The sequence below is a fragment of the Chiloscyllium punctatum genome, chromosome 26 (genome assembly GCF_047496795.1).
Source record: "Chiloscyllium punctatum isolate Juve2018m chromosome 26, sChiPun1.3, whole genome shotgun sequence".
Taxonomy (NCBI): Eukaryota; Metazoa; Chordata; class Chondrichthyes; order Orectolobiformes; family Hemiscylliidae; genus Chiloscyllium; species Chiloscyllium punctatum.
Window position 1 is genome coordinate 17,858,163 of NC_092764.1, and position 23,318 is coordinate 17,881,480.

Below are 23,318 nucleotides of genomic sequence, written 5' to 3' on the forward strand. Positions count from 1 at the left end.
CGATGGCAGAAGCTGCTCATGTCATGAACTTCCCTGATGCTGGTGGGAATGCAGTTTTCCGTGTGCCTCAAGAGATTCTCCTGGATATTTCTGCTCAGCATCTAAGGTAGAACAAAGGTCTCTTGTTGCCCTGGGGCTCAGAAAGCCTGGGTTCAAGCTCCAATGTGATAAGATGTGCCTTTAAGAGAGATTTGTCCTGTCCTGTTTCTCTTGAAGATGTAAATCTGATGTGGAGGTGTTTTCTCCATGGAAAGCAGAGTAAATCATTTTTTTTTTTTAAGAAGTTAGACAAAAGAAGCAAGAGTCTATAGAGTCTAGAACACAGCCCCAGGGTTTTAGGTTTTGCTTTCAGTTGTTAAAGTTTTGGGGGTGGGGGGGAGGGATTTGGAGTTGAAGCTGCTAGATACAGCTCTCTCTCTCTCTGTTGCTGCAAAAAGTCTGAGCTCTCTCTCTCTGCTGCTAGATTTATTCTGTTGGTATTCCATCTCCAGGACTGGCAGAGCTCACAAGTGAGAGAAATCTGTTTTGCCTTTGCCCAGAGCATGTTTATGGATGGCTGCTATAATCGAACAGTTTTAACTACAGTAGTAGTTAAAATATGTATTATTTTGTTAAGCATTTTGATAGAGTTAAAGGTATGCCATTATTTTTTGTTTGTATGTTAACTGTGATATAGAGTATTTTTTGCTTAAAGCTTAGTAGTTTGTCCAATCTAATGCAGCATCGTATAGTCACCTTTAAATAAAAGGTAGGGTCTAGGCAATCTCCTTCATGTTTTTTGAGGGGGTTTGGTCTGATCTAGAACATCACCTACTCAGAGATCTGTCATAACACATCTGAACATGTTGCTTCAGATATCTGAGGTAGAACAATTCCTGCTGGAAGTCAGGTATCAGCTGTGTCTCAGCGGGTAACAGTGTTGGCCTTGGTATCAGAAGATTGAGGGTTCAAGCCCCACCAGGGATTTGACTACAAAAGGATAATGCTGCTTTGTCAGTACTGAGGCTGTAGGTGGTGCCTTTTAGATGGAGCACTATATTGAGTTGCTGCCTGATTTGATATAAAGGACTCCATGGTGTGATTTCAATATAAGAGCAGAGTTGTCCGTGTGCCCTGCAATATGAGTATTTATCCTTCAGTAGTGGAAACAAACATCAATCCTGGAAAATAGATTAGATGGTCATTAATAGAATGATGTTTGTGTAATCTTGTTCTGCCTACCATGACTGTTGAATGTTTCTTAACAGTGATTACACTTCAAAAGTATTTCACTCATTTGTAAAAGGTTTTGGAGCTTCCTGATGCTCATTAAATGCAAATTGTTCTGTTCTAAGAATGCTTTCTGTCATGGTGTAGTTCAACAGGAGCAGAGTCAGAATGGAGTCTGTACAATTATAAATTATCTATCTCAATGGTAGTCAGCAGAATAATCCCACTTATCACAGAAAGACACAGATCGTTGCCGTTTTATTCAGACATTGTGATTGATGGTTATGAATAAGCTGCAAATTGATGTTCATACACCATACAAAAACAAAATATAAAACAGGAATAGGAATTGTTTTCTTTACATGAAAGCAAACTACAAACAATAATGCCTGTTATTAATTTTACCAATGTCACTGATTATGTTTGAGCAAATCACACATATCTCATTAAATAGTTTTCAAATGATTTCATGGTTCTATTTTTGAGTACAATGAGAAAGTGGCTGTCAAACGGTTCTCTGTGGAATTAACTCATTCTGATCCAATTTGGGTCATTTGTTCTACTTCTCCTGAGCTCCTGAAGTTGATCTGTGATCACACCGACTAATCACATCAAACTCTACACAAGTTAAAACGTTTTTTTTATATCGCAATTAATACATACTGAAATCCCTTTTGCTTTACAACCTTTTGTATGTTCATTTTTCTAATTGTGTGCCAGTGCTGTTTCAAGAGGACAGAAGAGAGATCACTGGGGTGGTGACCAGTTTCAACTAGCCCAGAGTTCAGGGTCATATTGCAGCTCCTATTAGGATCTGAGAAGGCTGGTCTGGACATACCTGGATATTTAAAGTTCAGTAATGAAAAAGTGCTCCTGTGTACTGAGAAACATTTCCATCAATATAAACAGACAATGCTGCTAAACAAAACTCCAATGCTTCCCTTTCATCAGGGATTTGCTGTATGATTACATATGTATATTTGTTTTAACTTGAACAGACTATGCTGTTGTCTAAGGCTCAATGTCTCTTTTCACAGGGATGTCTTTGGTCTCTATCATGCACTCAGTAAGCTGTCCCCTTTGTTGTAAAGGACTATGTTGTTGTTCAGTGCCCCCTTTAACACGAACATCTGCACTGCGAGGCACTGTTCCCTTTAGCTGGAGTGATTGCAGTGCTGACTGTAAAACTCAACAATTATACAAAGAACGGAAGTCTACTCTCAACATGAAATGTCACAATTGTGAAGTCTGTGTCAGGTTTGCACCCAATTTCGTCAAATGCTACATTCGTGAAACAGCTAAATCAAATCCCAATTACTGAGGAAAGAACAGAAAGTCAGTCAATTCCTGGTGATTTGTGATCTTCACATCTTGGCCTCTCCCCAGGAGCAACAACTATGGATTCAAATGCTGCCAATTTGCAAAGACAGTGTTCAGTAAAAAGTAACAAAGCCTCTAATGGACTTCTGATGGACCCAGTTGAACAATTGCCCCACAATGACCATAGTTTATTAGCCTCAAATGAGCAACTTGCCTCCCAGACTATTTCCCAACTTTAGACCATGCCACAGCAAATATTTTTAATACTTTGTTTTGCTGTATTTTAAACAAGTATCTTTAATTATGATATCAAGAGAAAGACTTTTTCATTTATGCTTCCTCTTTTAATGAAAACAGACACAAAGTTAATACTGCAGCAACTTTTGGGCGGCATGATAGCTCAGTGGTTAGCACTGCTGCCTCACAGTGCCAGGAACCTGAATTCGATTCCAGCCTTGGGCAACTGTCTGTGTGGAGTTTGCACATTTGCCCCGTGTCTGGTGCTCCAGTTTCCTCCCAGAATCCAAAGATGTACGGTTTGGATGAATTGGCCACACTAGATTGCCCATAGTATTAAGGATGTGTAGGTTAGTTGCATTAGTTACGGATATGTATAGGGTAGGGGAATGGGTCTGGGTGGGTTACTTATTGGAGGGTCGGCGTGGACTTGTTGGGCCAAATAGTCTATTTCCACACTGTAGGAATTCTGTGAACTCATTCAACAGCATCTTCCCAACCCCCAACTTCTACCATCTAGAAGGACAAGGGTAACAGACACATGGGAATACTGGCAAGATACCCTCCAAGTCTCTCACCATCCTGAGTTTGGCCAATATCACTGTTCCTTCAGTGTTGCTGGGTCAGAATCTTAGAATTACCTTCCTAACAGCATTGTGCGTCTACCTACACCCAGTGGACTGCAGCTCAAAAGGCAGCTTCACCATAACCTTCTCAAGGGCATCTAGGGAGGTAGCAATAAACATTGGCTCAGCTCGTGATGCCCATATCTCAGAAGCAAATGAAGGAAAGCCCACATCTACAAACTGCCGAATTCCCCAATGAACCTCCGTAGTGTGCTTAATTCTTCTATCACAGTAAGCTATGACGGGGATCCAAAAGCATTATTTTTCCACAAGTAAGCGACATGATGATGAAAGTGTTGAAGTATCACGACAGTGCGTTTAACTCAGCAAAAATGACACATGGCTCCTCTAGTAGGCCTTTGTCAAACAAAGTTTTTTTTAAAAATGAACACAAAGATGTTGAACATCTGCAAAGTTCTCCCAAACCTCCCATCAACATTTGACAGAGAAATTGCCAGGATCTCTGAAGAAATGGTTATTGCAGGCATCAATGTCATTTCTCAATGTTAATGATGTCTTGCGCAAAGATCCTGCAGAAATAGATGGAAACATTTTCCAGCTTTTCATGACAATAATGGACTCATTTCAAAGCATTCTTCTTGCTGAGCAAGCTGATACGTGCTTCAAGAAACCTTCTTCTTAACAGAAGTGTAAAGTCAGAATAGGGATCTCTGTGCAGGAAGAAAGGATGAAGCCAGCAACTCCACCCAAACATGTCCAGTGATCAGCAGTGGTGGCCACTCTAACCAGACTTGGCAAAGGAGCACATCTGTCACTACACATGGCTCTTCCATTTCAAATATCATTAAAATATCCAACATTCTTCCAGGGGTCAACAGAGCAGAAGCAGGAAGAATGCATTTTCTTGCAGTCAGTTTAAAGATGCAGGGGCGGGATGCTTTCGGAAACAGAATTCAGGACAAAATGAAGTGAATGACATCAGGAAAGCCTTTGATTAAAGGGAAATTGTGCTTTGAGTCTTTTTGATAATGAATCAAAAATGATTGATGAGGGTAATTTGGTTATATAATGTGCAAAAACGTGTGAAATGTTTTTGATAAAGTACTACATGACAACTTTTCAGCAAAATTGACACTCATACAATAAAAGGGAGTTGGGAGGGTGGAGTTAGCATGGGTATAAAGTTGGCTGAGTGCTAAGAAATAAAGGGGTTGGAGGATGGTGTACTGTTTGATTTCCCTAAGGTCAGTTTGGGACCGCTGCTTTACTTAATTTATGTTAATGACCCAGACTTGTGTGTGCACAATTTCAAAAATTCTTCAGATATCACAAAAGTTGGAAGTGTACGGTGATATATTTTATCAGGACATAGACAAGCTGGTGGAATGGATGAAATGACATGGAATTTAATCAGAGAAATATGAATTGATCCATCTTGGTTAGAAAAATGAGGAGAAGTAATATAAAAGAAAGAATTAGAATCCCTACAATGTGGAAACAGTCCCTTCTGCCCAACATGTCCACACCAACCCACCGAAAAGTAACCCACACAGATTCATTCCCCTACCCTATATTTACCCCTGACTAATGCATCTTACTTGCACAGTCCAGAACACTACGGGCAATTTAGCAAGGCCAATTCACCTAACCTGCACATCTTTGGATTGTGGGAGGAAACACACACAGACATGGGGAGAATGTGGAAACTCTACACTGACAGTCTCCCAAGGCAGGAATTGAACATGGGTTCCTGGCACTGTGAGGCAGCAGTGCTAACCACTGAATGCAAAAGGAATGCTGCAACAGAGAGAACTATGTGCAAACATTGAGGACACAATGCAGGCAATAAAGTTGCTAAAATGTTTAAGGAATTCTAAAGGGAGCATAAAAGGAGGAAAATTAGGAAGATTTTTCTAAATCTCTGTTTTGACCTAGACACATATACATTTCTCTCTTTCTGTTCCCATAATAATTCCTATGTTTCTCTCATTAGATATAGATTCAACAGCAGAAAGTTGGCTATTTAAAAATCAAAAGAACTGCGGCTGCTGAAAATCAGAAACAAAAATAGAGATTATTGGAAAAGCTCAGCAGATCTGGCAGCATCTGTCAAGAGAAATCCGAATCATCAGTTCAGGTTGAGTCACCCCCCCTTCCTCAAAACTGATGGTAGCTAGGGAAATGTCAGTTGGCTATTTACCTCTTTGATCACATTTATTTTCCTTCCATCCAAGGTCACCGAGAACTAGTTCTTTAAACCAATTTGAAATCCGAATGTCAAGAACCACATTTGATTGTAACACTGAAGAGTTTGGTGCTCTGCTGTCTATCCATTTTAGAGACTCCAGTCAATGGTTGGGTGTTGGACACTTCTCAGACATCATAGCTACAGGTGCCTATCAATTAGTCTTGTAAATGGTTGGGTTGGCCCAGATACTATTTTAATAATTTTGCTTCCTGAAGCAATTAGTTGGAAAATAATATTATTAGGTGAACTTTGCTTTCCACCAGTAATAGATGACTCATTTTCTAATTTTCGCATATGGATTGTACTCATCATCACTGACATCCTGTAACTCTTCAACCTCTTCCTCTTCTTCTTCCTCTTCCTCTGACTCATCTTCCTGAAAATGGGCATGAAGAACCCTCGTTTTTGTCTGCCGCTGCAATGATACAAGGCATTTAGATCCAGCAGTGAATCAGAGAGAGCAACTCCATAACAAAACACAAGATTAGAGTTTTATCATTTAAGCAGAAAAGCAGTCAGATTACAGCCAGTCCCCAGGTTATGAATGGATACAGTTCATGAATACATTCTTAAGTCACAGAGTCATACAGTTATAGAGATGTACAGCACAGAAACAGACCCTTCGGTCCAACTTGTCCATGCTGTCCTGATATCCCAACCCAATCTAGTCCCACCTGCCAGCACCCGGCTCATATCCCTCCAAACCCTTCCTATTCACATACCATCCAGGTGCCTTTTAAAAGTTGCAATTGTACCAGCCTCCACTACTTCCTTTGGCAGCTCATTCCATCCATGTACCACCCTCTGCATGAAAATGTTGCCCCTTAGGTCTCTTTTATATCTTTCCCCTCTCACCCTAAACCTCTGCCCTCTAGTTCTGGACTCCCTCACCCCAGGAAGAAGACTTTGTCTATTTATCCTATCCATGTCCCTCATGATTTTATAAACCTCTATAAGGTCAACCCTCAGTCTCTGATGCTCCAGGGAAAACAGCCCCAGCCTATACAGCCTCTCCCTGTAGCTCAAATCCTCCAATCCTGGCAACATCCTTGTAAATCTTTTCTGAACCCTTTCACGTTTCACAACATCTTTCTGATAGGAAGGAAACAAGAATTGCATGCAATACTCTAACAGTGGCCGTACCAATGTCCTGTACAGCTGCAACATGACCTCGCAACTCCTGTCAATTTGTATGCAAGCCAAAACACAATACAGTAAAATATAAAACAGCCGTTCATATGTATTAGCCAATGTTCATATATCGGATCGTTAAAATTAAAATGAATACAACCTTATGCAGTACTGAGAAAAACAAATGCTAGAGTTCACAGCGGGTCAGGCAGCATCCATGGAGAGGGAGCAAGGTAATGTTTCAAGTCTAGATGACTCTTCATCAGTGATGAAGTGTGGAGGAGTCAGCATTTATGCTACAGTTGGGTGGGGAGGGGGGAGTTGCAAGGCTGGTGGGCTGTAAGGTGCTTGGGGAGAAAAGATGTTGGTAGTTCAGATTAAGTGATTGGAACATGAGAATGGCAGAACAATGGTGTGTCTAACTGCCAGATTGGAAAGGATTGACAGTCCCACTGGCGTTGTGGGAGGGGAGAGAGGACATGGTGACAGAGAATATAACAAGTGTAGCTAAAAGAAAGGGAAGGAATGGGAGATGATTCACACTCTGAAGGTGTTGAACTCAATATTCAGTCCAGAAGGCTGTAAAGTGCTTAGTCTGAAGGTGAGATGCTGTTCCTCCAGTTTGTGCTGTGATTCACTGGAACACTGCAGCATGCCGAGGACAGACGTGTGGGCTTGTGAGCAGGATGCTGTGTTAAAATGACTGGCCAAGGGAAGGTCAGGGTCATGCTTGTGCACAGACCGGAGGTGTTCTGCAAACACCCCATCTGTGTTTGGTTTCTCCAATGTAGAGTAGGCCGCACTGGGTGCAGCGAATACAATCCACAAGATTGGAGGAGATACAGGTGAAAGGCTGCTTCACCTGGAAAGGCTGTTTAGGCCCTTGGATGGTGAGCAGGGAGGAGGTGAAGGGGCGGTGTTACACCTTCTGTGGTTACATGGGAAGGGAGGTGGTGTTAGTGGTCGAGGAATGGACTAGGATATCCCATAGGGAAAGATCCCTGTGGAATGCAGACAGAGTGAGTGAGGGGGAGATGTGTTTGGTGGTGGCATTCTGCTGGAGTTGTCTGAAATGGTAGGGAATGGTCCTTTGAATGCTGAGGCTGTTAGGATGAAAAGTGAGGACAAGGGGGACTGGATCACACTGCTATGAGTGATGGGAAAGAGAACGGGTGGAAGCATGGGTGATAGGTCGGATGCAGTTGAGGGTTCTGTCAGCCACAGTGGACAGGAAACCACAGTTATCGAAGGAAGCCATGTTAGCAGCGCTGTTTTGGAAGGTAGCTTCATCTGAACAGATACGATGTAACAAAGGAACTGGGAGAATGGGATGAAATCCTTGCAGGATGTGGGGTGTGACAAACTGTAGTGAAGGTAGCTATGGGAGTCATTAATGATTTGGAGATGCCGGTGTTAGACTGGAATGTACAAAGTTAAAAATCACACAACACCAGGTTATAGTCCAACAGGTTTAATTGGAAGCACTAGCTTTTGGAGCGCTGCTCCTTCAACCACCTGATGGGAGACAGTGAGTTTGTAGTGGATGGCAATGGACAGTTATTCCCCAAAATAGAGACAAAGAGGTCAAGGCAAGAAAGGGAAGTGTCGGAAATGGACTGTGTGAAAGTTATAGTGGGGTGGGAATTGGAGACAAAATTAATTAATTTTTCAAGGTCCTGGCAGGAGCATGGAGCAGCACCAAAGCAGTTATCAATGTACTGAGAAAAGAGTTGTGCGAGTGAGGCAGTTAGACACACCATTGTTCTGTCATTCTCACATTCTGATCACTTAATCTGAACTATCAATAGTTTATCTCCCCCAGCACTCTACAGCCCCTTCCCCCAACCTCCAATAACTATAGCAGAAATGCTGCCCCCTCGACACTTCACTTCAGTTCTGATAAAGAGTCATCTAGGCTCAGGCTCAGAACATTAGCCTGCTCTCTCTCAGATTCCAGCATCTGCAATAATTTGCTCCTACAGCCATTTACAGTATCCCATTTGTAAGTAAGAGTGTTTGTAACTCAGAGTTTTGTAAATCATGAACCACCTGTACATTTGCCCACTTATTGACAGACGCAATATGAATGTTTTCACTTAAATGATTATTATATGAACATTGCATTCAAAAGCTAAAGATTTGCAACTGATTCTATAAAGCTGAAGTATTAGAATTACATCCAAAGAGATCAGTATCCAAGAAGGTGTTTCTCAAGCAGATTGTAAATGTTGCTGACTAGATTTTATATTGGTCAGGTTCTACTGTTTTGGAAGGTAGCAAAGAAAAAGCCCATGCTAGTAAAAAACTACCCACAATGACCTAGCAATCTCTAATGGCATTGATTTCACCTTCCCTGATGCCAGCTTGAATCAAATGCCATGATGAGGGAATCACTGGATAGGTGATATCATCAAACAGATTCAGCAGACAATCACATTGAAGTAAGCTCAAAGATAGTAAACCAGGAATTGAAGTACAATGACTTTTTCAGTTTCACTTATACCTTCATAAAGCCACACATGCTAGAATAATACATTATACTTCTAAAAATAATTTAAAACATTTTAGAGATGTGATTTTTAAAAAAATCATAATGAAAAAATTTGAAAACGTACAAATATATAACTTTTTTCCAAGATCAGTGGGATGTTCACCAGTAACTGTGAGCATACAATCCAATCAGAAATCCACAACTTCAGCAAGGTATGACATTTTCAATAATTTTTACAGGGATACCAACAGTGATCAATATTCAATGGCTCAGTGGTTTCTACTTGATTGCAGTTTGGGTGGTGGTGCCAAGAGTGGGTCATGATGTGGGGGTTTGGGGGAATACGGTGGGGGTGTGGTGGGTGTGGAGGGTGGTGACTTTGAATAATGTGCCTCCTGGGCGAACACAGATTCGCTGACAGCAATGTCTTTGATTCCCATATCTAATTGTGCACATGCCGATTCCACAAGAAGATTTATGACAGAAAGTGTTGACAGTTTTGCCACCATCAGTATCACAAGATCTGAGCCATTACCCAAACTGACCTTTGACTCTCCAAGCTGCATTCAAATAAAACAAATCTGAATACCCATGAAAGCGAATGATGTGCGGTTTGTTCAAAAACTTCTGAGGATACCTGTTTGGCCTAAGGAAATGCAGATCTCTCAGCTCTCTGCCACTTACGGCAGAGAATCACTCATTTGGCTTTAAATATTCAACATGTTTTGATACATCTGACTCTTAAAGGTAATTAAGAGCTCCTTTGAGGAGGAGTTTTAATTTTAGAAAGTTAGTGAAGAAAAGTTGTGAACTAATGCAGACTCAAGCAAAAATCCTCCTGTGCTTTTTAATTCTCTGATGAATCTAGAAACACATGAACATGCAATTCAGGAGCAAGAGTAGGCCACTGGGAGCAGGCCTCAAGCAGTTTAATATCATCTTAGATCTGATGGTAACCCGACATCTACATTCAAGCCTACCCCTGATAATTTTTCAACCTCTGCTTAACATGAATCCTTCTCCCTCTCCCTTAAAAATATTCAAGGGTTCTGCTTCCACCATCTATCCAAGGAAAGAGTTTCAAAGACCCAGGACCCTCGGTGAGAAAACAAATCACATCATCTCTGTTTTAAATGGGCAACACTTGATTTTTGAACAGAGAGCCCTAATGGTAGATTCTCACCACATCTATCCTGTAAAGACTATTTAGGATTGTATATATTTCAATCAAGTCACCTTTTACACTTCCAGCAGATGCAACTTAATCTGTCTAATTTTTCCTCATAAGACAAACCCCACATTCGCTCTATTAATCTAGTAAACCTCTTCTGAACATTCACCAACTTATTTACATTCTTTACAAAAGGTGACTAATTCAGTGCACATCACCGTGTGTAACTGAAGCGGCCCCCAACACCTCATCTTCACCATGGATATCCAATCCCTTTACACCTCCATCCACCATGACCAGGGCCTCCAAGCCCTCCGTTTATTCCCTCTCCAGACGTCCCCAACAGTACCCTTCCACCGACACTCTCATTCATTTGGCCGAACTGATCCTCACCCTTAACAATTTCTCCTTCGAATCCTCCCATTTCCTCCAGACCAAAGGGGTAGCCATGGGCACACGTATGGGCCCCAGCTATCCCTGTCTCTTTGTTGGCTACGTAGAACAGTTGATCTTCCGTAATTACACCGGCACCACTCCCCACCTCTTCCTCCGCTACATTGATGACTGCATTGGCGCCACCTCGTGCTCCCGCGAGGAGGTTGAGCAATTCATCAACTTCACCAACACATTCCACCCTGACCTTAAATTTACCTGGATCATCTCTGACACCTCCCTCCCCTTCCTGGACCTCTCCATCTCACATTAATGACAACTGACTTGACACTGACATTTTTTACAAACCACAGCTACCTGGATTACACCTCTTCCCACCCTACCTCTTGCAAAAATGCCATCCCGTATTCCCAATTCCTCTGCCTCCGCCGTATCTGCTCCCAGGAGGACCAGTTCCACCACAGAACACACCAGATGGCCTCCTTCTTTAGAGATCGCAATTTCCCTTCCCACGTGGTTAAAGATGCCCTCCAATGCATCTCATCCACATCCCGCACCTCCGCCCTCAGACCCCACCCCTCCAACCGTAACAAGGACAGAACGCCCCTGGTGCTCACCTTCCACCCTACAAACCTTCGTATAAACCAAATCATCCGCCGATATTTCCGTCACCTCCAAACAGACCCCACCACCAGGGATATATTTCCCTCCCCACCCCTTTCCGCCTTCCGCAAAGACCGTTCCCTCCGTGACTACCTGGTCATGTCCACGCCCCCCTACAACCCACCCTCCCATTCTGGCACCTTCCCCTGCCACCGCAGGAACTGTAAAACCTGCGCCCACACCTCATCCCTCACCATAATCCAAGGCCCTGAAGGAGCCTTCCATATCCATCAACGTTTTACCTGCACATCCACTAATATCATTTATTGTATCCGTTGCTCCCGATACGGTCTCCTCTACATTGGGGAGACTGGGCGCCTCCTAGCAGAGCGCTTTAGGGAACATCTCCGGGACACCTGCACCAATCAACCACACCGCCCCATGGCCCAACATTTCAACTCCCCCTCCCACTCAGCCGAGGACATGGAGGTGCTGGGCCTCTTTCACCGCCGCTCCCTCACCACCCGACGCCTGGAGGAAGAACGCCTCATCTTCCGCCTCGGAACACTTCAACCCCAGGGCATCAATGTGGACTTCAACAGTTTCCTCATTTCCCCTTCCCCCACCTCACCCTAGTTCCAAACTTCCAGCTCAGCACTGTCCCCATGACTTGTCCGGACTTGTCCTACCTGCCTATCTCCTTTTCCACCTATCCACTCCACCGTCTCCTCCCTGACCTATCACCTTCATCCCATCCCCCACTCACCTATTGTACTCTATGCTACTTTCTCCCCACCCCCACCTCCTCCACCCTCCACCCCCACCCTCATGCTTCAAGCTCTCTGCCTTTATTCCTGATGAAGGGCTTTTGCCCGAAACGTCGATTTCACTGCTCCTTGGATGCTGCCTGAACTGCTGTGCTCTTCCAGCACCACTAATCCAGAATGAAGCATAGCTTCCCTGCTGTTGCATTCAACTCCCCTTGTGATGTGATAAAATTCTGTTAGTTTTCCTAATTGCTTGCTGTATCTGCATTCTAACCTCTTGTGATTCATATACGAGGACAGACAGAGCTCTGTACTCTCTCACCATTTAGTTAATTTGCTTCTTGTAAATTCTTCTGGCCAAAATGGGCAACTTGACTCCACTTGCCACACCTTTTCCTACTCACTTCGAGTCACAGAGTCATACTGTTCATGAATACGTTCATAAGTCATAGAGTCGTAGAGATGTATAGCATGGAAACAGACCCTTCAGTCCAACCCGTCCATGCCGACCAGATATCCCAACCCAATATAGTCCCACCTGCCAGCACCCAGCCCATATCCCTCCAAACCTTTCCTATTCATATACCCATCCAGATGCTTTTTAAATGTTGCAATTGTACCAGCCTCCACTGCTTCCTCTGGAAGCTTATTCCATACACGTACCACCCTCTGCGTGAAAACGTTGCCCCTTAGGTCTCTTTTATATCTTTCCCCTCTCACCCTAAAACTATGCCCTCTAGTTCTGGACTCCCCCACTCCAAGGAAAAGACTTTGCCTATTTATCCTATCCATGCACCTCATGATTTTATTAACCTCTGTAAGGTCACCCCTCAGCTTCCAAGAAAACAACCCCAACCTATTTTCTCTCCCTCTAGCTCAAATCTTCCAACCCTGGCAACATCCTTGTAAATCTTTTCTGAACCTTTTCAAATTTCTCAACATCTTTCCGATAGGAAGGAGACCAGAACTGCACACAGTATTCCAAATGTGGCCTAACCAATGTCCTGTACAGCCTCAACATGACCTCCCAACTCCTGTACTCAATACTCTGACCAGTAAAGGAAAGAATACCAAATGCCTTCTTCACTATCCTCTCTACCTGCGACTCTACTTTCAAGGAGCTATGAACCTGCACTCCAAGGTCTCTTTGTTCAGTAACACTTCTTAGGACTTTACCATAAAGTGTATAAGTCCTGCTAAGATTTGTTTTCCCAAAATGTCGCACCTTGCAGTTATTTAAATTAAACTCCATCTGCCACTTCTCAGCCCATTGGCCAATCTGATCAAGATCCCGATGTAATCTGAGGTAACTTTCTTTGCTGTCCACTGCATCTCCGATTTTAGTGTCATTTGCAAACCTACTAACTACATCACTTATGCTCACATCCAAATCATTTATATAAATGGTGAAAAGTAGTTTAACCTATAAATATGTTTTTGTAACCCACTTGTGTCCTCTTCAAAACCTAATTTCCAACCAATCATTTCGATGTCTACAATATTGGCAATCAAAACTGCTGACCCTCCATCTGAGTAATTTATGGAAATGATATATAATTGAAGTCCCAACACTGATTCCTGTGGCCTGCCAATCATTTACATCTTGCCAGTCTCAAAAAGACACACTTGCACATACTCTCTGCTCCCTATTAGCCAGCCAGTTTTCTAACCTAATTCCAACACCCCGAACTTTTATTTTCCACAATAACATCTGATGAGATAACTTATCAAATGTGTTCTGGAAATCTAAGTACAGTGCATCCACAGTTCCCCTTCCAACTGCCATGCATGTTACCTCCTCAAAGAACTCTAATGGATTGGCAAAACATAACACCCTTTTCACATAACCATGATGACTCTGCCTGATTAACGTCAACATATCCAAGTGCCTGGCTATAACTTTTTAAATTAATTTAATAATCTATGAATTGATATTGGTTCTTGTAATCTCTTGAGTTGGTTCTAATTGCCAGAGGAGACAAGAGAGAAATTTTCTAGAGTAACCTTTACCTTACTGCCACTGGACTTTCTTCTGTCTTTTCGCGCCTCTCTCAGGGGTTTACCTGGCTGCAGAAGAGAGAGAGTGAAATATGTGTTTAGTCCTGTTGTTTCTGCTACTGTGGCTGCGGTAGGCTTTCTTGCCTGTGAACTTTGAATGTTTGACTGAGTCTCATTGGTTCCTTGCTGTGCCTGAACAATAACATTCCATTTCCAGTTGATTAACTTGGAAGGAAAAGCAAAAATAGTTACCTGACTGGCTGGGGACTGTTCTAAAGTTGAGTTGCTATCGGATGAAGATGGCCGTGCATCATTCTCAAGTTCACTGATGGACACCTTTGACTTAAATGCCTGTGGAACAAAATTCAAATGCAACAGGTTAAAATGAAATGAAAGCTAAGGGCTAAGAGGGACGTTGTAGAAGATTGTAGAGCAGGATAAAGAGCAGAATGGCCTCCCTTTCTTCTTATCCTGACTACTGAGCTTCTCATCTACTTGTAGGATTGAAGTATCTTTGGAAAAGGGGTGGGGAAAAAAAAATCTGAAGCAACTCACACAGTGAGTACAGCCTCTTGGGTAACTGGAGAAAATGGGGCAATAGTGGGTTAATGGTAGTATCATTGGATTCGTAATCCAGAAGCTCAGATTAATGCTCTGAGAATACTGGTTTGGTTCCCACCATTTAAGTTCAAAATATATGAAAAAAAAAGTTTTTAAGATTTTTTACAAAATTACAAAACTAGTACAAAATAGTGTAACCACTTTACAATATAATAGCAACAACAATATAAATAAAGAAAACAAGCTGCTAATCTACTCTACAAACTACCAAAACACAAAAGAGGATATATTAAAAAAAGAAAGCTCTATATATAAAGAAGAAACTACAGTATGGTAAATAACTAACAAAAAAGAGATAAATAAGCATTCAAAATCGAAGTAGACCAAGTCGTAACAAGATAGCTTAATTTATATTCAATAAAGTTACAACACTCAACGCACTCTCATCACAGCTCCCCAACAGTGGGAACAATAGTGAGTAGACCTGTATTTATACAGGATTCTTCCTCCCAGGGGCCCCCGAACCGACAGACATCCTCACGGCTAGACAAATGCCCCAGATAATATGGGCAATTTATTGACATCGATATAACTCAATAAGGGCCACCATGTTCTATAAAACAATTCCATTTTCTGGTGCACCATATTCGTAAGGAAGGCCAGGGGAATATGTTCCATAATTATCTTATGCCAGTTCGAGAGTCATAGAACACAGAACATAGAACAGTACAGCACAGAACAGGCCCTTCAGCCCACGATGTTGTTCCGACCACTGATCCTCATGTGCGGTAAACCTAATGTACGAACACTCAAATGTCTGTGACCATATGCATGTCCATCAGTCTCTTAAATATCCCCAATGACCTCGCTTCCACAACTGCTGCTGGCAATGCATTCCATGCTCTCTCAACTCTCTGCATAAAGAACCCGCACCTGACATCCCCTCTATACTTTCCACCAAACAACTTAAAACTATGACCCCTCGTGTTAACAATTTCTGCCCTGGGAAATAGTCTCTGGCTATCAACTCTATCTATGCCTCTCATTATCTTGTACACCTCAATTAGGTCCATGTCTTCCTTCTTTTTTCTTGGGGGACTTTCCAATATCCAGCTCACTAATATGGTTTTCCTCGCACAAAAATAGAGGATAGTAAACAGTTTCTTCCCATGTACATCTAGAGAGGGAAAGTTAGGAAAATCCAAAAGGATCCAGCCAAGATCTTTGCCAAGGCATTCGCTACACTGTCCCAGTACCTGCAGATCTTGTGGTATGTCCACAAACAATGAGTGAGAATAGTGACTTCTATTTTGTGCTTAGGGCACATTGGGGATGCTCCTATCTTAAACTTTGCAAGCCGTTCAGGTGCCATGTGGGCCCTATCAAGTATCTTCAATTGAATAGCTTGAATCCTATTACTGACAGAGATCTTCCTAGCATTTTCCCAGATGTCCTCCGACATCTCTGAGGAGATTTCCACCCCTAATTCTTGAGTCCAGGTTTTATATAGTCATTCCATGTCCTTTCACACATTATTACCGAGCAAGTGATAGAGAGTACTGACCGAGGGGGCACCCACTGACCAAAGCGCTTTCCTCTCCATATCTGATTTATAAGGATTAACCATCAATGTGGTCTTTTTTTGTGACAAAGTCTCATACTTGAAAATATCGGAAGAGGATCTTGCTGGGTAACTCGAACTTCTGATGCAACTGTTCGAAGGACATCATGCCCTCCCCATCAAATAAATCTCCCAAGCAGGAGACTCCTCTGGACTCCTAAAGTTTAAAACCAGTGTCTATCAAACCTGGCTGAAATCCCAACATTCCCACTATAGGAGTGAAGGGGGCGGTTTTTTGTAAATTATCCTCACCCTGTCGCATCATCCTCCAAGCTTTGACTGTTTTTAGGACAATTGGGCTTTTACAATCTGTGATGAGATCTGTGACAGTTCTCATCTTGTCCATAAGCAACAGGTTGATGAGGGGGGTATTTTGCCTGGGAAGCCTCGATGTCCAACCAAATTGATCGTGGATCACGAGAGGCCCAATCAGCCACGTATGATAGCAAAGAGCTCAGCTGGTACTTCCTAAAGTCTGGGAAATCTAGCCCCCCCCCCCTTTCTTGTGAGAGCTGCAATTTTTCTAATTTGAAAAGGGGCTGTCTATGATGCCAAATAAAGGATCCGAGCCAAGCATAAAGCCAACGCAGTGCCTGTTTGGCAATACCAAAGGAAGCATTCTCATGGGGTATAATAGACGAGGGAGAGCATTCATCTTGACCAGAACTATTCTTCCCAACCAGGATATCAGAAGATCTTCCCAGCACCGAAGATCCTGCCTTATTTTCTCTAATAACTGCACATAGTTAGCTTTATATAGCTGATTGAAAGCCGGGGTGATAAAGATACTTAGAGACAGAAAACCTCCCTGTGACCACCGAAAGGGGAAACGAGTTCCATTCCCAAGGTTGGATACGCTGGTAAGACCCTTCCACTGGCATGGCTTTTGATTTCATAAAATTAATTTTGTACCCAGAAAACGCACCAAATAAATTAACCACTTGTATTAAGCGGGGCACAGATGTCAATGAATCAGTTAAGAAAAGAAGGACGTTATCCACATAAAGAGTAATTTTATGCTTGCCTGATCCTACCTCCGAAGCTGTTATGCTGAGGTCTGTCTGAAAGGCCAGCGGTTCGATCACTGGTGTGAATAATAGTTGCAAAAGAAGGCACCCTTGGTGGCAACCTCTGCCAACATCAAAACTATCTGATTTCATACCATTAGTAAGTACCACTGCTTTCTGGTCACTATGTCACACTGTGACCCATTTAGTAAAAACCTCTCCAAGGCTAAACCGTTCCTTAATATAAAAAAGGTATGGTCATTCCACCCAATCAAATGCTTTCTCTGCATCTAGGGAAATGATCAAGTCCGGTATTGCTCTTTGCTGGCATATTTGCACCATATTTAGTAGACCGACGACCCTTAACAAACCCTGTCTGGTCCTCTTTTATGATAAATGGCAATACCCTCTCCAGTCTTAATGCCAGCATTTTTGACAGGATTTTAAAGTCTACATTCAGTAAGGATATAGGCCTATATGAAGTACAGTCTTCTGGGGTTTTCCCTTTCTTGAGAATGAGATAGATATTTGCTTCTCTCAAAGAGGACAGGAGATTACCCTGACTGAATGAATAGTTGTACATGCCCAGAAGCGGTCCAGCCAGTTAATCTATAAACTCTTTATAGAACTCATTTGGAATCCATCTGGCCCAGGTTCTTTACCACTCTGGAGCAGCCTCACTGCCCCCTGCATTTCCTGAGTTGTCAAAGGGGCACTCAAAAAGGACTCCTGACAGGTCCATGTTCTTAAAAAAGGACTCCATCTCCCGCATTTTATCCTCACAGTCCTCCAACTGATACAGCTCAAAATAGAATTTTCTAAATACTGCATTGATCTTTTTAGGATCACAGGTCAAAGTGCCAGCATTCTCTCTAATAGATGTAATAGACTGGGGAGCCTTCTTCTTTCTGGCAAGGTGTGCTAGATACCTGCCCGGCTTATCACCGTGCTCAAATACTCTCTACTTCGCAAATACTCTCTACTCTTTGCTCTTTGAGTAAGTGCAGCATTCAAAGTAGCCCTGAGGGCTGTAATCCGCTGTAATTTGGTTATGGACGGCCTGTCAACATACGCTGACTCAGCTGCTTTCAGGCGAGCCTTGAGCAGACATTGTTGTTCTCCCCTCTGTCATTTGTGGGTCGCAGAATATGAGAAAATCAAGCCCCGTGCATAGGCCTTGGCAGTCTCCCACATCACCAATGAGTTGCTGGCCATACCTAAGATAATATCCCAGAAAGCTTTAAATTCCTGTGAAAAGTAATCTATAAACTTACTATCTTTCAGCAGGAGAGGGTCCATATGCCAGTGCCGGGAGTCCATCTCATCACCACCAGCCTTAACCTCCATATACACTGTCGCATGGTCAGAAACACCTATATTCCCTATTTTGCAGGACAGTGCCGAGTTCAAAAAGGTCAAAGGGACAAAAAACATTTCAATTCTGCTATGGCACTTATATGGGTTAAAATAAAAGGAAAAATCTTTACCCTCAGGGTGAAGACATCTCCACACATCTACCAGTCCCAACTCCCTATTCAAATACACCAACTACCTAGATTGCAGAGATATACCTGCAGAGCCCCTAGGCATCCTGTCCACATCAGGATCAATGATACGGTTGAAATCTCCCCCTATAATTGTGTGACACCCCCCCCAAGGACCATCAATCTGGAGAGCGCATCCATTACAAATATAAAAGGATGTGCCAGAGGGCAATATACATTCAGGATCCCGTACTCCTCACCATGTATTAGAGCTTTAATTATTATAAACCGCCTGGACTCATCCTTTATTTGGCTTAACATTCGAAATGAAAGATTCTTCCTGATGAGAATGGCCACACTTTTCGAGTTAAAAGATGAGAAAACACCTGGCCAAATCCTTCCTGTTGCAGCTTCAAATGCTCCTTGTCAGTTAGATGTTTGTCCTGTAATAGAGCTACATCAACCTTTTTTTTAAGACTTAACAGTATCTTTTTCTTTTTAATTGGTGGGTGACTCCCTTTAACATTCCAGGTGCACCACTTAAACGAGTGCCTAGATTAGATTACTTACAGTGTGGAAACAGGCCCTTCGGCCCAATAAGTCCACACCGACCCACCAAAGCTCAACCCACCCAGACCCATTCCCCTACATTTACCCCTTCACCTACCACTACGGGCAATTTAGCGTGGCCAATCCACCTAGCCTACACATCTTTGGACTGTGGGATGAAACCGGAGCACCTGGAGGAAACCCACGCAGACACGGGGAGAATGTGCAAACTCCACGCAGAGAGTCACCTGAGGCGGGAATTGAACCCAGGTCTCTAGCGCTGTGAGGCAGTAGTGCTAACCACTGTGCCACCGTGCCTAGCCATGATCATCCAAGAGAGTCCGAGCTCCCCCCAGGAGGAAGAACCCCACTCATAGATAACTGAGTAAAGACCGTAAACAATTCACATAGATTTAAAAATACAACGTTTAAAACTACTAAATCAAAACTGCTAAAAACTACTACTACGAAGTAACAACATAAAACATAACTAAAAGGAGACTTTCCCCCTTATCCTCGATTTTTAAGATCTTGACCTGCTCCTCCAAGGCCCATACTCGACGGTCCAGGGCCTGGACCTGGCTTGCGGAACATTTGGCCATGGTCTCGGAAGCCGAAGTCCATTGCTCCGCCCCACCGACACACTGCCCGAGAGTCTGGAGGTCCAGATCATACTTTTGCAGCATGACTGAGATCGAGCAACAGTATGTGATGGATGGCAGTTATAGGAAGGGGGGAAGTCTCAGATACAGTCAGATAGATGGGTTAGCTCCAGGAAAGGTAAGAGAGGTAGGCAGCTAGTGCAGGAGCCTTCTGTGGCTATCCCCATTTCAAACAAATATGCTGTTTTGGAAAATGTAGGGGGTGATAGATTCTCAGGGGAATGTAGCACAAACAGCCAACTTTCTGGTATTGAGACTGGCTCTAATGCAACGAGGGGTACGTCGAGTTCTAAGAGATCAATTGTGTTAGGGGACTCTCTAGTCCGAAGTATAGACAGATGTTTCTGTGGCCAGCAGCGAAAAATCAGAATGGTGTGTTGCTTTCCTGGAGCCAGGATCAAGGATGTCTCAGAGAGTGAGCAGAATGTTCTCACGGGGGAGACGGACCAGCAACAGGTCATTGTTCACATTGGAACCAATGACATAGGAAGGGAAAAGGTTGAGATTCTGAAGGGAGATTACAGAGAGCTAGGCAGAAATTTAAAAAGGAGGTTCCCAAGGGTAGTAACATCTGGATTACTCCCAGGGATACGAGCTAGTGAGGGCAGGAATAGGAGGATAGAGCAGATGAATGCATGACTGAGGAGCTGGTGTATGGGAGAAGGACTCACATTTTTGAACCATTGGAATCTCTTTTGGGGTAGAAGTGACCTGTACAAGAAGGATAGATTGCACCTAAATTGGAAGGGGACTAATATACTGGTAGGGAGATTTGCGAGAGCTGCTTGGGAGGATTTAAACTACTCAGGTGAGGGGTGGGACCCAGGGAGATAGTGAGGAAAGAGATCGATCTGAGACTGGCACAGTTGAGAACAGAAGCGAGTCAAACAGTCAGGTCAGGCCAGGACAAGGTAGGACTAATGAATTAAACTGTATTTATTTCAATGCAACGGGCCTAACAGGGAAGGCAGATGAACTTAGGGCATGGTTGGGAACATGGGACTGAGATATCATAGCAATTACGGAAACATGGCTCAGGGATAGGCAGAACTGGCAGTTTAACGTTCCAGGATACAAATGCTACAGGAAGGATAGAAAGGGAGGCAAGAGAGGAGGGGGGGGTGACATTTTTGATAAGGGATAGCATTACAGATGTACTGAGGGAGTTATGATTTGGAGATGCTGGTGTTGGACTGGGGCGTACAAAGTTTAAAATCACACAACACCAGGTTATAGTCCAACACGTTTAATTGGAAGCACACTAGCTCTCAGAGCGTCACTCCGAAAGCTAGTGTGCTTCCAATTAAACCTGTTGGACTATAACCTGGTGTTGTGTGATTTTTAACTTTGTACTGAGGGATGATATTCCTGGAAATACATCCAGGAAAGTTATTTGGGTGGAACTGAGAAATAAGAAAGGGATGAACACCTTATTGGGACTGTATTATAAAAAGCCCCCTAATAGTCAGAGGGAAATTCAGAAAACTTGTAAGGAGATCTTAACTATCTGTAAGAATAATAGGGTGGTTATAGTAGGGGATTTTAACTTTCCAAACATACACTGGGACTGCCATAGTGTTAAGGGTTTAGATGGAGAGGAATTTGTTAAGTGTGTACAAGACAATTTTCTGATTCAATATGTGGATGTACCAATGAGAGAAGGTGCAAAACTTGACCTACTCTTGGGAAATAAGGCAGGGCTGGTGACTGAGGTGTCAGTGGGGGAGCACTTTGGGGGCCAGCGACCATAATTCCATTAGATTTGAAATAATGATGTAAAAGGATAGACCAGATCCAAAGTTGAAGTTTTAAATTGGAGAAAGGCCAATTTTGACGGTATTAAGCAAGAACTTTCAAAAGCTGATTGAGCGCAGATGTTCGCAGGTTAAGGGACGGCTGGAAAATGGGAAGCCTTCAGAAATGAGATAACGAGAATCCAGAGAAATTATATTCCTGTCAGGGTGAAAGAAAAGACTAATAAGTATAGGGAATGCTGGATGACGAAAGAAAAAGAAGGATGCATAGTGGGCGGCACGGTGGCACAGTGGTTAGCACTGCTGCCTCACAGCGCCAGAGACCCGGGTTCAATTCCCGCCTCAGGCGACTGACTGTGTGGAGTTTGCACGTTCTCCCCGTGTCTGCGTGGGTTTCCTCCGGGTGCTCCGGTTTCCTCCCACAGTCCAAAGATGTGCAGGTCAGGTGAATTGGCCATGCTAAATTGCCCGTAGTGTTAGGTAAGGGGTAAATGTAGGGGTATGGGTGGGTTGCGCTTCGGCGGGAGCGGTGTGGACTTGTTGGGCCGAAGGGCCTGTTTCCACACTGTAAGTAATCTAATCTAATCTAATATCTAAGGTATAGACAGGATAGATTGAGTGAACCCTGAGAAGAGTATAAAGGCAGTAGAAGTATACTTAAGAGGGAAATCAGGAGGGCAAAAAGGGGACATGAGATAGCTTTGGCAAATAGAATTAAGGAGAATCCAAAGGGGTTTTACAAATACATTAAGGACAAAAGGGTAACTAGGGAGAGAATAGGACCCCTCGGAGATCAGCAAGGCGGCCTTTGTGTGGTACCGCAGAGTGAGTATTTTTCATCAGTATTTCACGTAAGTAGGGAAATAGATGGTGACACCTTGCAACATGTCCATATTTCAGAGAAGGAAGTGCTGGGTGTCTTGAAATGCATAAATGTGGATAAATCCCCAGGACCTGATCAGGTGTACTCCAGAACTCAGTGAGAAGCTAGGGAAGTGATAGCTGGGCCTCTTGCTGAGATATTTGTATCATCGATAGTCACAGGTGGGGTGCCGGAAGGCTGGAGGTTGGCAAACGTGGTGCTACTGTTTAAGAAGGGTAGTAAGGACAAGCCAGGGAACTATAGACCGGTGACCCAGACCTCGGTGGTCGGCAAGTTGTTGGAGGGAATCCTGAGAATCCATGTACATGTATTTGGAAAGGCAAGGACTGATTAGGGATAATCAACATGACTTTGTGCGTCAGAAATCATGTCTCACAAACTTGATTGAGTTTTTTGAAGAAGTAACAAAGGATTGATGAGGGCAGAGCAGTAGATGTAATCTATATAGACTGCAGTAAGGCGTTCGTCAAGGTTCCCCATTGGAGATTGGTTAGCAAGGTTAGATCTCATGGAATACAGGGAGAACTCACCATTTGGATATAGAACTGGCTCAAAGGTAGAAGACAGAGGGTGGAGGGTTGGTTTTCAGACTGGAGGCCTGTGACCAGTGGAGTGCCACAAGGATCAGTGCTGGGTCCTCTA

At 43.2% G+C, this 23,318-nt stretch overlaps 1 protein-coding gene across 1 annotated transcript in view; it reads right to left on the reverse strand.

Moving 5' to 3' along the window:
- Positions 1-3,075: 3,075 nt before the first annotated feature.
- The window catches only part of LOC140496305 (CBY1-interacting BAR domain-containing protein 2-like), a 61,965-nt gene continuing 41,722 nt past the window's right edge, over positions 3,076-23,318 (reverse strand). Inside the window, exons 8-10 of the mRNA XM_072595889.1 lie at positions 14,408-14,506; positions 14,168-14,224; positions 3,076-6,016 (exon numbers count right to left, since the gene is read on the reverse strand). Of these exons, the coding sequence (XP_072451990.1) occupies positions 5,876-6,016; positions 14,168-14,224; positions 14,408-14,506 (297 nt within the window). The 3' untranslated portion in view covers positions 3,076-5,875. The remainder of the gene's footprint in view (positions 6,017-14,167; positions 14,225-14,407; positions 14,507-23,318) is intronic.